This window comes from Mustela putorius, unplaced genomic scaffold (genome assembly GCF_011764305.1).
Source record: "Mustela putorius furo isolate JIRA1106 unplaced genomic scaffold, ASM1176430v1.1 tig00000785_pilon_pilon_pilon, whole genome shotgun sequence".
NCBI lineage: Eukaryota > Metazoa > Chordata > Mammalia > Carnivora > Mustelidae > Mustela > Mustela putorius.
The window spans coordinates 10957892-10970550 of NW_025421480.1; the positions used below are offsets into that span (position 1 = coordinate 10957892).

The 12659-nt window shown below is 40.2% G+C and overlaps 1 protein-coding gene across 1 annotated transcript in view; it reads left to right on the plus strand.

Moving 5' to 3' along the window:
- Positions 1-393: 393 nt before the first annotated feature.
- The window catches only part of PPP2R5A (protein phosphatase 2 regulatory subunit B'alpha), a 63240-nt gene continuing 50974 nt past the window's right edge, over positions 394-12659 (plus strand). Inside the window, exon 1 of the mRNA XM_045084707.1 lies at positions 394-1282. Coding sequence (XP_044940642.1) covers positions 1102-1282 — 181 coding nt within the window. The 5' untranslated portion in view covers positions 394-1101. The remainder of the gene's footprint in view (positions 1283-12659) is intronic.

Below are 12659 nucleotides of genomic sequence, written 5' to 3' on the forward strand. Positions count from 1 at the left end.
TGCAACTGCGATTCCTGGAGGCGGGGCACTTCCCTTCTCTACCAGAAGAATTCATCGCGCTGTTGTGACGTAGCGGCGCACCGCTCGCCGTCCTCACTCACGATTGGCTGTGGCAGAAGTCCGTCACACAACCTCGCCCCATTTCTCAGCCTAACCTCTCCCCTTAACAGACCATGAAGGAGGCCACGCCTCACCCCGTTCCTGCCGCTTAGCTCTGCGATTGGCTGAGAGAATAGGCATGTTTTCCCACCTCTTACTCCCTCCCGAACGTCCGAGAGGCTGGCGGGACCCTGCGGAAGTTGTCAGTCAATCTCCTCTTTCCCCACCCCTCGCGCGGCCCCTCCTCTGGGCCGCGCGCTCTAGCGCGCGCGCACACGCGCACACACACACTATCCCCCCTCCCTGCGTGCACCCTCCACCTTCTCAAGTTGTAGCGGTCGCCCGCTGGGGTTCTCCGTGGGCGGCGGAAGGGCGCGCGGGGGAGGGGGCTCGGACAGCTCGGCGGTGTGAGGAGCGAGGGTGTGCGCGCCCAGAGCCGGGGCGGCGGGTTACCGCCCCGGGATATGAGGGTCCGGCGCTGACAGGGAAGAGCGGGCACCGCGGCGGCGGCTCGGAAGGGACCCGCGATGGCAGCGCCTTGGGAGGAGGCTCCAAGCAGGGCGGGTTGTGCTGGCAGCGGACAGTGAGGGGCCGGCCGGCCGGCTCGCGAACTGGGCTGAAGAGAAGAGAGGCGCGCTCGGCGTCCGCACCCCCGCGCCCTCGCCTCAGTTGTCCAAACTTCAGGCTCTCTTCCACCCGCCCTCCGCGCCCGAAGTCAACAACTTCTTCACCCCCCTCCGCCCCCGCCCTTGCCTCCGTCAGCCCCGGGAGGTGGCCGCGCGGCGGGGACCAGGAACCCCCGGCCCTGAGATGTGGCCGTGAGGCGGCGGCGGGCGGCGAGGAGAAGCTCGGCGGCGCCCGGGAGCCGGAGGGCGGCGCGGCTGGGGGGAAGGGGCGAAGGGGCGCGAGCTCTCCGCGCCTCTCCCCCCCCACCTCCTCCTCCTGCGGCTGCCCGTTCCGTGCACGCAGCAGCCGGAGCTGCCAAGCGCCAGGGCCGCGGCGATGTCGTCGTCGTCGCCGCCGGTGGGGGCTGCCAGCGCCGCCATCTCGGCCTCGGAGAAAGTGGACGGCTTCACCCGGAAATCGGTGCGCAAGGCGCAGAGGCAGAAGCGCTCCCAGGGCTCGTCGCAGTTCCGCAGCCAGGGCAGCCAGGCGGAGCTGCACCCCTTGCCCCAGCTCAAAGGTAACCTCCGAGGGTGCGGCCCCGGGAGGGAGCGCAGGGGCTCGCCCCCGCGCCTCCAGAGCCATTTCCTCCAGGGGGTTCCTTCTGCCGCGCTGGGGCTTGCAGTGGGAGTCGTGTTTCCCACGTTGCTTCCCCCCGCCCCCGCCCGAATCAAACAGGTTTGCTCTTCAGAGTTTCGCTGCTTTTCTTTTCCCCGATTCACCTGAACTCTTCCCATCCTAGAAGATGCCAGCACTCCTCCCCACCTGCGCGCTCGCTCACCTGCCCTCGATGATGGCAGCTCTCCTCCTGCTCCCCGCCAGGTAGTTCTTCCCTCCTGCTCTGGGCTGGTCTTTCCCGGTTTGGCTTGAACAACCTGCCCTGCCTTCCGACCCGTGCCTGCCCGAGACCCTCTTCCACATTGCACACACTTCGAGCTCTTCCTTTACTTTCCCAGTTACCCAGCGTCAGCTCTCCCCCTCTCCTCGCCCCCCGCTTCCCACGGATTGTTCCCAGGGGTCGCGCAGACCGGGGTCTGTTTGCGAGCCTCACGCAGGCAGTGCTTAGGAGTTAGCTTGTCTTCAGATTTATTTATAAAGGAACAAGCGTAGCTTAGTTACTGGGTCGTTAGGCTTAAATGGTATAGTTGACTTAAAGAATAGGATGACTTCAAGTACTTTATTGCCGGAGCAGATACACACGGTAAATTTGGAGAAGTGTAAGAGAGTTAGTATTGCTTTGCAGTGGCCTGGGAACTTAGTTCGCGAAGCGGGGGTTCCAGGGGCTGTGTAGGTTGTACAGTAATTCAGATTCGTCTCCGTGCCTAATGCCGTGCAGGAGAACTTGGCTCACTTACTTTTCCCACAAGGTTTCGAGGATTTTTAATAAAATGTTTCCTGGTGGTCTAGTTTATTCTTTGTGCATTACTCTTTTAATTTTACAATTTTCATATCTTCGCTTTTGAGGAGATAGAAATCGTCTTAGAGCAAGGTGATAATGCTTCTAGACATTTAAAACAATTCTTACACCCAAGAAACCTGATGGAAATCAGATCATCTGTTTTACAAGGCATGGAAATTAAAGATCCCATACTAAAATAGGTAAATGTTGAGATTTTTTCAATCCATTTCATCTCCTTCAAGATTAATCTGGTTCCTGTTTGTCTTTGGACCTATGCATCCAGCCTTAGTTTGGCTAGGAGTCTAAAGAAAACCCCAGATCAAATCACAGTTGACCTACAATGGATCTGGAACCCCATTCAGACCCTATACTGCCCTGCCTCTTGGGGTGCTTCTAAATCCAGGACCTCCCACAGCCAGAATCCAGCTTGCTTTTGAAAGGTTTTAAGATATGTGTAGCTTGTGTTGCTGCATTTATCATTTGTTGTTCAGCATGCAAAAATGGTTAAAATTTACGTATCAGGGTCAGTGGTAAACCACAATGATAGGCATTGCCAAGATTTGAATTCTTGAGTGATGTCATAGCTATAAAAGAATATCATCTTACCTGTTAGGATGTTGGATTGCTATTCATGGATTTCAAAGTGTAAATTTAATTAAAAACGTTTTTATGTCATTGATTTTTTTTTCCATTAAATTGTGAAATCGTTTATAATTGAAGGTTTGCTGCTAGCATTTTTCATATTTGCTTTTTAGTAAGGTATCGTGGATCCTTAGTACTGTTTTCCTCATTAATATATTTTATTTAATAAAAATAATTGCATATTAAATATGGTTAGTAGATCAAGCTAGGAGATGCAGCTTTAACACAGTTTTTAAAATATTTTATCCTCTAAATTATATGGTGCATAGTTCAACAAGTTGAAGGTGCCATTGAATGTTTTATTTGTAATATTTGGTCACTAGTATAGAAAAAATAAAACTGGAACTTTAGATTCATTCTGTATATTTAACATTAAAATACAGTATTCTTTAAAAGGAAGATTAGGTATTCAAGATAATTTATGCAAATTGGTAAGACCCTTACTTGGATTGCCCACTAATAAGAGCTACTTTTACTGCAAATGCCAAAGTGCTTGAAAAGTGCTTTTTTAAAAAATTCAGTTGCTTCACATGCTACTTTGGCAGTGTACTTGATACCACAGAGTTGTGTGCTTCTTCTGTCTGTAGTAGTTTTTTCCATTTGTGGTCTTAACAAAAACCAGTGGAAAGCCCTTTAGTGTGTGTATGAAAGAGAATTTTTCTTCCTGCTCTGAAATACAATCCTCCTGTGGAGAGATTCAGATATTTGTGGGCAACCAAGATCTTTCAAGTGTTTATACTAACCTGCTTATGTTACACTTTGTCCACATGGATCTAAACTGGAAAGGTGCCAGCTATTTTCCTCAAAGCATACTATGGGTAAGGATTAACAAAATAATCCAACTTTTTCATCTGTAAGAAGTTTATTTGTGCAAAATCATTTAGTAAGTAGGTTTCAGGATTTTAATAGGTAAAATGTTCAGAGAAAACTATTTTGTTATAGAAAATATTTAATAAAAATAAGACTTGTTAAAAGAATTTTTTAAAAACAAACATATCATGTGGGTCCTGAAAATTAAACTGCCTCATTGTATAGCTTAAAATTTTTCTTTCAAAGCACCTTTAAATTTTCTTGTTATGTGAATTTTATAAGCTCCCCCTGAGAGTGAAGTACTAGAAAATAAAAGTAGAAGCATTTGATAAACCATTTTTTTCTGTTTTTAAATTTAAGCTAGTATAGGACTTAATTTTTCTACCTTAAATTTTTCCTCTAGTATCCAACAGTTAGGAAATGTCCAACATTAAAAAAAAATCCGTTATTCACAGTAGAAGTTTTTCAGCCTGTTTTAACCTATTTTGTTTAAGTCTCTGGAAGGATTTATTTGGTAAAGTAGTAGATGCCTTACATTTATATAATTCTTAGCATTTATAAATTGGTTCATACTTTCTTTAATTATAAAACAGTATTGTGTATAGTAAGTGAAATAGTCCAAAGAGGTGTAACTCCTAATTCCCGATATCCCTTGCTTTTTCACACCTACTAAGTAATGCTGTTGCATGACATGCCATAGCTTGGTGTGTTTTTACAAACATTTTATTTCATTGGGGCATCCCAGCAACTTTGCAAAACCAGTATTGTTCATATTTTATTGATGAGAAAGTTGAGGCTTAAACAATGTAGTTTCAGGCCTGTGGTTATTTATCTGGTGTTGCAACTCTTAGGGGTACTCAGGTCAACTGATTTCAGTATTTTTGCTGTTAACCTATTTTATAAAAATTTGAATCAATATGATAGAGTTGGGTCATTGGGGTCAGTCCTGGGTCAAAGGTAAATTTTTACTCTTTTCTGGCTTCTCCTTATCTGTAAAATGGGGATAATACCTTCTATCTCCCTAGGATTGTGGGGATTAAGTGAAATAATGTAATTAAAGTATCTAAAAATAGGCAAAGAATGTTAGCTTCCATTCTCTTTTATATTTGAGAGTCCGGATTAAAAATATTTTTTTAATGAAGGATTCACATAAATGGTAAACTTTCCTAGTGAACTTAAAGATTTTATTTATAACCAGTTTTAAGATTTGATTTATGTGAAATAAGGTGAAGCTATATCATTTTTCAGCATAAGTATGGAAGTGGAAATAGGGTAGAGTGAAGAATGTTTAAAATAAAAGCTGTAGTTATGGGACGCCTGGGTGGCTCAGTTGGTTAAGCAGCTGCCTTCGGCTCAGGTCATGATCCCAGCGTCCTGGGATCGAGTCCCACATCGGGCTCCTTGCTCTGCGGGGAGCCTGCTTCTCCCTCTGACTCTGCCTTCTACTCTGTCTGCCTGTGCTCGCTCTCGCTTGCTCTCTCTCTCTGACAAATAAATAAATAAAATCTTAAAAAAAAAAAAATAAAATAAAATAAAAGCTGTAGTTAGACGATTTTTAGCAAGCAAAGTAATTGAGTTAACCAATAGAAATGTATAGATGTGCATTTTTCCTGAGAAACAGCCAGTAAATAGCAAAAAACAGAATGAAATCTGCTTTGAGATGAAGTGAAGAACCGCCTGCTAAGTATCACTCAGATTCTTTGTTATATTCTTAGAAACTGGGTCCCACTGGAGGAATCCAGGCCAGTAACAGAGATGCTGATTTGAAGTGCCTTGCTTACCTTTAGGAAAAAAATGTTTTTCCCTTGAGATATGTGGTCTTTTAGGGTAACTGGAACAGGAACACTGACATGATCTGAAGTTTCTTAACTATTTTAACTTTCTTGTGGTGGGGGAAATATTGACTCAACTTTTAAGGTTTATGGGTCTTCTCAAAGTTAATACCATTTTCTCTAAATCCCAGATCCCTATTTGTAGTTGGATTGGCATTAAAGGAGAGTTGAAATTCCTCTGAATATATCAAGAAAAATGTTCGCAAAGGGATATAACACATTTTTGTCATTTTAGGGCTACTTTCTGAAAGTAATGCCAAATTTCCTCTGGAATATTATTTTTTAATAGAAAAATTTTTTAGGATATACTTTCTAGAGAAATTGATAACATAATATCCATTGCTGGCCTCTAGAAGGAAAAATTTTCTAATTAAGTGTAACATCTTCAGAATTCCTATTTAGGGTCAGATTTCTTTTTCCACCAATTTTATTACCTCCTCTGATCCTTAATTGAATTTTGGATTATTTTATGAAGTGTCTAATTGAATAAAGTGATATTGCAGTAAAATGTATTTAGTTAAAATAGTGTGATCTTTGGAGTAGAGTGCTATCCTGTAAGTAGTAAACTTGAATTGTTTTTCTACATCAGCTTAATCATTTGTAAGAGTCACATTTTGTCTTGATAAAATCACAAAGATGAATTAGTTCTTAATGAGTTTTTGTCTCTCTTTGGCTGACAAAGGCAAGTTTATCAACAAAAATAATATATTTGGAAATAGATTTTTGTGCTTTGTTTTTGAAATTCAACTTTTTTAAACTGTAAGAATCTGGTAATGGAGACTAGCTTATTTTTATTTTTGTGTTTAGCACTCAGGTTCTCAATTGTGGCTGTACACTTGGAGAACTTTAAAAAATATCAGTGCCAAGGCCCACCCTCAAGAGAGTCTAAATTAATTGGCCTAAGATAGGATAGAGGCATTTGTATTTTTAAAAGCTCCCAGGGTGATTCTAACGTGCAGCCAGGGTTGAGAATCACTAATTTAGCATTATCTGTCTATTGATTTAATTCATTAATTGAGACTTTGTCCTTTTCTCTCTGATACTCATGGCTCATTACCCAGCCTATTAACATTTCCTGCCCTCACTTCACCTCCTGCTATTTACTTTTCACTCTCTTAACTTTGCTGCCCCCTGTGGCTAATCAGATGCTTTCCTGAAGGGATGTTAGTTATATTCTGGAGTTTTAGGTATGAGATGATGATTCTATAGGATTTTTCTGTAGTTATCATAATTAAAACTCAACTGTTAATCATTTTATACTAGGTCTATTTTTCTTCTCTCTGATTTTAGAGCTGGGGCTGAGTAAAATAAAAGTGAGAACATATCATAGAGGGTTTTTAATTCCATCATTCAGGGTAACATGGTTCCAGCCATTTTGGAGTACAGAACTGGTATTTGCCTAAAGGCATTCTTATGCTTCTTTAAAATTTAGAACTAATATTACTGGTGTATACGTTGAATATTAGTTATTAAACAAATGAACTATTGTTCTTGAATTTAACTTTTTTTGGTCGTGCCTTGTCCTTGTTTGGCAGCAAGAAATTTTTTTGCACAGTATTTTTACTTCTATCATCTTAATCTTGATTACAGCTTTTTGTTGAAGGTAAAGCATCAAGCACCTGGTACCACTTATAGTTCATGTTCCTATTTTGTTTTTGGTCTTTCTGCTATCCAGTTTGAATAAGACTGGTATTTATTGATGTATTGTTTTGAGTCTGTGTTCAGTTGTTATGGAGTAATGTTCTCTGTCCAGAATGAAAGACTTTGAAAGCAGAAGTCATCTGTGTTTTCATATCCCATTGTGGTACCAGATACAGTATTTTGTGCATAGTAAATGTAGTTATGTAGTTAGAACAACTGTTTTGTTGGAGAGAGATTACCTGTTAGCTGTCTTTTGACTGTCTTCCCTTAACACCCCTTCCTCCACCTAATTACTGATGGTGCTTCTTTCAGCAACGTTTGTTCAGTGATGTTTGATGCTATCTATCAGCAGATTGGTTCTCTTCTATTTTGTTTTTTATTTTAATGTATTTGTGCCTAAGTCTAGTTCAGGTTTTTAAGTAAATAAATTCTGGGCTTTTGATACCATGACAGTAAATAGTAAGTGTAGAATTAAAATGAAGGATTGTTTGCTCTTGTATTTTACGGTTTGCAAATGACTGGTTTGTGACATGTAATGTTATTGATAGGTTTTTGCTAGGAAACGTGTTGTGTAAGGTTTCTGTGGAAAAGCAGTACTGGGTTGACTCACAACCTGGACATGTGTATACAAACATTAAATGAACTCAAATAATTAGTTTGCAGTAATTTCTAAAATTAAGTTGCAGTCTTTTATAAGGATGTCCTTGAAGGAGATTAAAGGAACAGATTTTAAATATGTAATTACTTTTAATGCATTATTGTGTAACAAGGAACCTAAATGCTTTGCTGAAAGACTTTTACATGAACAGAGTAGGTTTATACAAAATAAACTCTACGTGTCTGAGCAGGATATTGACTAATAAGCAGTTTCAGACTTACTTTTTAATATATATATTTGAAGTCTTCCCTGAAGGAGTTTGTTTATGTGGGCTTTTTGAATGACCCGAGCCAAAGGCAGATGTGAATTTTAGAAATCCTGCAATTTTGATCAGAACTTCTAAAGAAATATATAATGATTTTTGGAGGACTAATTTGCTGAATAGGATAGGCTCACATGATAAAATTCAGAGAACCTGTTTCTAACTTGGACACTGAAGGCAAGGGATTTCTTAGGAACACACTCCTCCTACTGGAATGGTGATGCTAATTGCAGCTACTATAACCTTACCATGATATTATATCTAGTTGAGCCTTCTAGTGGTGAATGGGACCACAGAAGTTATTGTAGTTTTAGCCTCCACTGGGAATCAGTTTTACTCTTGTTCAAAATAAATAGCTTGTCATTTCATCAGAGAAACTTTCTTTAATATAAGAGAAAATACAGGGTTTTTAAGCTCCTAGATATTTTCTCAGGTTTTGCTTTGTTAATGAATAAACTGTATGGACAGTACCTAAAAAAGGTTAAATGTCTGAAACAGGAATTTTTTAATGACTGGACTTAAAACTCATAGTTCAGAAGTGTCAAGTTTTAAATATGGCTTCAAAAATTATACATTTTTTCTTTTAAGTGGTTTTGCCTTTGTTTCACACTTACTGGTAAAAGTTAATCTAGAATAACAGCTGTTATCACAAGTTAGTGATTATTTGAGCACATTGTTAATCCCATGCCTTTAAATTAATAAAGTGAAAAAGATACAGTTTTTATTGTAAACTCTGAATTTTGATTTGGCAAAACAGAGTGCTTCAGACAGACCTTTCTAATGATAAACATCTGCTAGAGCCATAAGTAATCATAATTTCTGTAGGAATATGTATCTGCCTTTTTAAAAAATATTATTTATTTGAGAGAGAGACAGAGAGACAGAGGGAGAGAGAATTCCAGGCAGACTCCCTGCTGAGTGGGGAGCCTGATGCAGGGCTTGATCCTACCACCCAAGACCATGACCTGAGCCAAAACCAGGAGTCATGTTTAACCAACGGAGCCATTCAGGCACCGGTGTATCTGCTTTAAAAACAACAACAGAAAAACAAAAAAAAATTTACACATTCATTCTTTTAATTGGCCAGAGGAAAAATTTTGTTTGCCTGCTGTTAAAACTAGATACATACTTTGCCTTCAAAATTTGGTGCAGAAATATTTTTCCTCTCTTTGGTGTTCATAGAGCTTAAAATTTAGAGATTAAAGCTTTACTTAATATAGTGAATAAAATGACTTTTTGAAATTAAATGTCCCTAGGAACTTGTAGTTTGGTGGGGAATATAGACATGTAAGGCAGTTTTAATTACTGCCATGTTTTGTGATAAGAGTAAGCAGTAGGCGGCTAGGGTAAAATATGGGGGACCTGATCCGGTTTTGGTATGTAAGGAGAGAGATCAGGGAAAGTTTCCTGGAGAAAGCAACAGGTACACTGGGACCTAAACACGATGTTCAGCTGAGACAGATGGGGTCTGAGAGATCCACCTAATGGGCAATATGAGTGTAGTATATTTGGGGAAGTGCCAACAGTCTTCGTGGCTGTAATAAAGGCTATTGTAATAGAGAACTGATGAGAGAAGAGACTGAAGCAACAATTAGGGTCTATACCATAGTCTTGATACCATGTGCTGTGTTTACTCCTGATGGTAGCATGAAGAATGTACTGGGAGATGCAAGTAAGGAACACTAGTTAGGATGCTGGCACAGTAATTCAGACAAGAGATGAAGGTGGCCTTGTCTAAGGCAGGACTTGGTGAGAGGGAGAAACCAATGATGGTACATTTCTAATTAGGGCAACTAGAGGCATGATAGCAATTTACTGAAAGGGAAAAAGAGAAGAAGATCAGATTTGGGTGAACTTTTTTTTTTTTAAGATTTTATTTATTTTATTTGACAGATAGAGATCACAAGTAGGCAGAGAGGCAGGCAGAGAGAGAGAGGAGGAGGAAGCAGGCTCCCTGCCGAGCAGAGAGCCTGATGCGGGGCTCGATCCCAGGACCCTGGGATCATGACCCGAGCCGAAAGCAGAGGCTTTAACCCACTGAGCCACCCAGGTGCCCCGAAAATGTTTTTTTTTTTTTTCCTTTTTGTTGGACAGATTGAAGTGCCTGTGGGAAATCAAAGTGCATCTGTCTAGTAGGAAGTTAGATATTTGGGTCTGGAACTAAATAGACCTATGCTAAGGAGAACAATTTAGGAGTCTTTAGATTAAAGAGGGCATTTGAAATGATTCAAGTAGAAGCAACCACTGAAAATGTGTGGAAAGGAAAGAGGCCAAGGAATATCATCATTTAGATGATGATCAAAGGAAAGAGGGTAATCTCAAGGCAAGAGAGAGAGCTTGAGTGAAAGCCAAGGGAAGAGAGGTAAGAGGAGAGACAAGGCAGTCATCGGAAGAGCACCTTTAAAAATGGGGGAGGGGCATTTGGGTGGCTCAGTTGCTTAAGTGTCTGCTTCAGCTTAGGTCATGATCCCAGGGTCCTAGGATTATGTACCTCATCAGGCTCCCTGTTCAGCAGGGAATCTGCTTCTCTCTCTGCCCCCCCCACCCACTCCTGCTTGTGTATGCACATGTACCCTTTTTCTCCCTCACAAAAAAATAAAATATTTTTAAAAATTGGCGGAGGGGGACTAGTAACATTGAAAAGAGCTGTTGACAGTCATACAAGAGCTTAAAAGTTCCATGGGCTTGGTAGTCTAAGTAACAGTGGTGACTTAAGAGGCATTCCAGAGGATTGATAGACCTGAAATTTTTGTAAAGTAAGGAATGAATGGAAATTGTTAAAAAGTCAAGTCAGTAAGTATGGGCATCTCAGGAAGCTTGGCAATTAGAAAAAAAATTCATCATTAGCTGTGAGGTGCAGAATGGATTGTATTTGGGATATATCTTAGATTGGACTTGTTAATTATTTGAGGGGAGGAGGAGAAGGAAAGGTAGGAATCAAGGGTGACTTCCAGGTGTTCTAGCTTGGACCACTGAGTGAGTAGTTCTACCACCACTGAGAAGGAACACATAAAAGAAGCAACCAGATTTAGAGGGAAAATCCAGAATTGGATTTTGGAAATTTGAAGTTTGAGATATCTCTTGGAGACCCAAGTAAGAATATCAAATAGATTTTTGGAAGCATGAATCATGGAGTGTCCATTTGGTAATTTCTGTGACTTCTAAAAATTAATTAGAAGATTTTCAAATTTGCCAGTTAGAAAATGATCATAGTTTGTGACTTTGGCTACTTGGTCTTCTGGGCAGATTGGTATTATCTGTTCACTATTCAGTGGAATGTTTGTGTACACCACATGGTGTATGTGTGAGGGAGATCACAAAATATGTTGGGACAAGTGCAAGTACAAATAAGGTTGGAGTTACTTATTTCCTGTTTTCTGCCTTTAGAGTGTAAGTTAAGTGCTCCAAGACCTGAGATCTCTATCTTCTTCCCTAGCATTTAAGTAGTCAGTTCTTGGTCTTACTATTTATTGGATAAAATAATGAAGCAAAACCTATTAAATTGACTTAAAGAAAAACACCATTTTGTGTCATGCAGTGATTCATGATTTTATACTGACTTATAACTGAGTCACATAATGTTTGCATACAACCCTAAATTTAGCATTTTGTTGATAAAGAAACCAAAAGAGGTAGGTTATATGTTTGTTCAAGTTATATATAGCTCAGTATCTTTTCAGTTGGTTTTTTTATTCTTCTATAATATCAAACTGAAGATGTGTATTGCCTGCACTAAAGCAATAATAATACCAAATTTCTAACAGTACAAAGGAGAATTCATAGTAATTGAACCTCATCAAGATATGGATTTCTTTTAGGTCCTGGGCAAGTAGACCATTATTGAACATTTTTCTAAGAATATTCAGTGCAGAGGATTTTTATTTCTTAAATTGTGCTGATATAAAAATACTTCATTGATCTTCTTTGGTGTCTCCCTTTTAGCACAGTTCCTCCCTTTTTTAAGTAATGTAAAATTTTCATTGGAGAACATTTAACATTTGTTTTATGAATGAGTACTGAGACAGAAGATGAAGTGAACTTTCATCACTCAGCACTTTTGTCAGAGCTAGAGTTATATTTTGGAGTTAAAGTTATAATCTATAATTAGCAGTTTTAATGAGTTATGGAATATCAAGAATTGATCAGACTGTCTACTTATTTCTGCCTCTCTTTTGGAAATGCTGTGTATATTTCAGTTTCTCTTTACATAAGCTCTGTACACACAGTTTCGGAAAACTTGTATTTGTGGCCACATTAGCGTATTCTTTGTGATCATTATTTCCCAATTTGAGGGAGGAAATAAATTGAGGCAAAATAACTGAGACTTGGATATAAAAGTCATTTGGACTGATTCTTCTATCACTTTACTGATTTTTTTTTTAATCTATTTATTTGACAGAGAGAGAGAGATCACAAGTAGGCAGAGAGGCAGGCGGAGAGAGAGGAGGAAGCAGTCTCCCCACCGAGCAGAGAGCCCCAATTCCGGGCTCGATCCCAGGACCCTGAGATCATGACCTGAGCCGAAGGCAGAGGCTTTAACCCACTGAGCCACCCAGGCGCCCCTTACTTTACTGATTTTTACTCTGCTGTAAAATCTCCAGAAAAACAAATTGGACGATGTCATCTCTTTAAGTAGTTTTCCACATACATTTG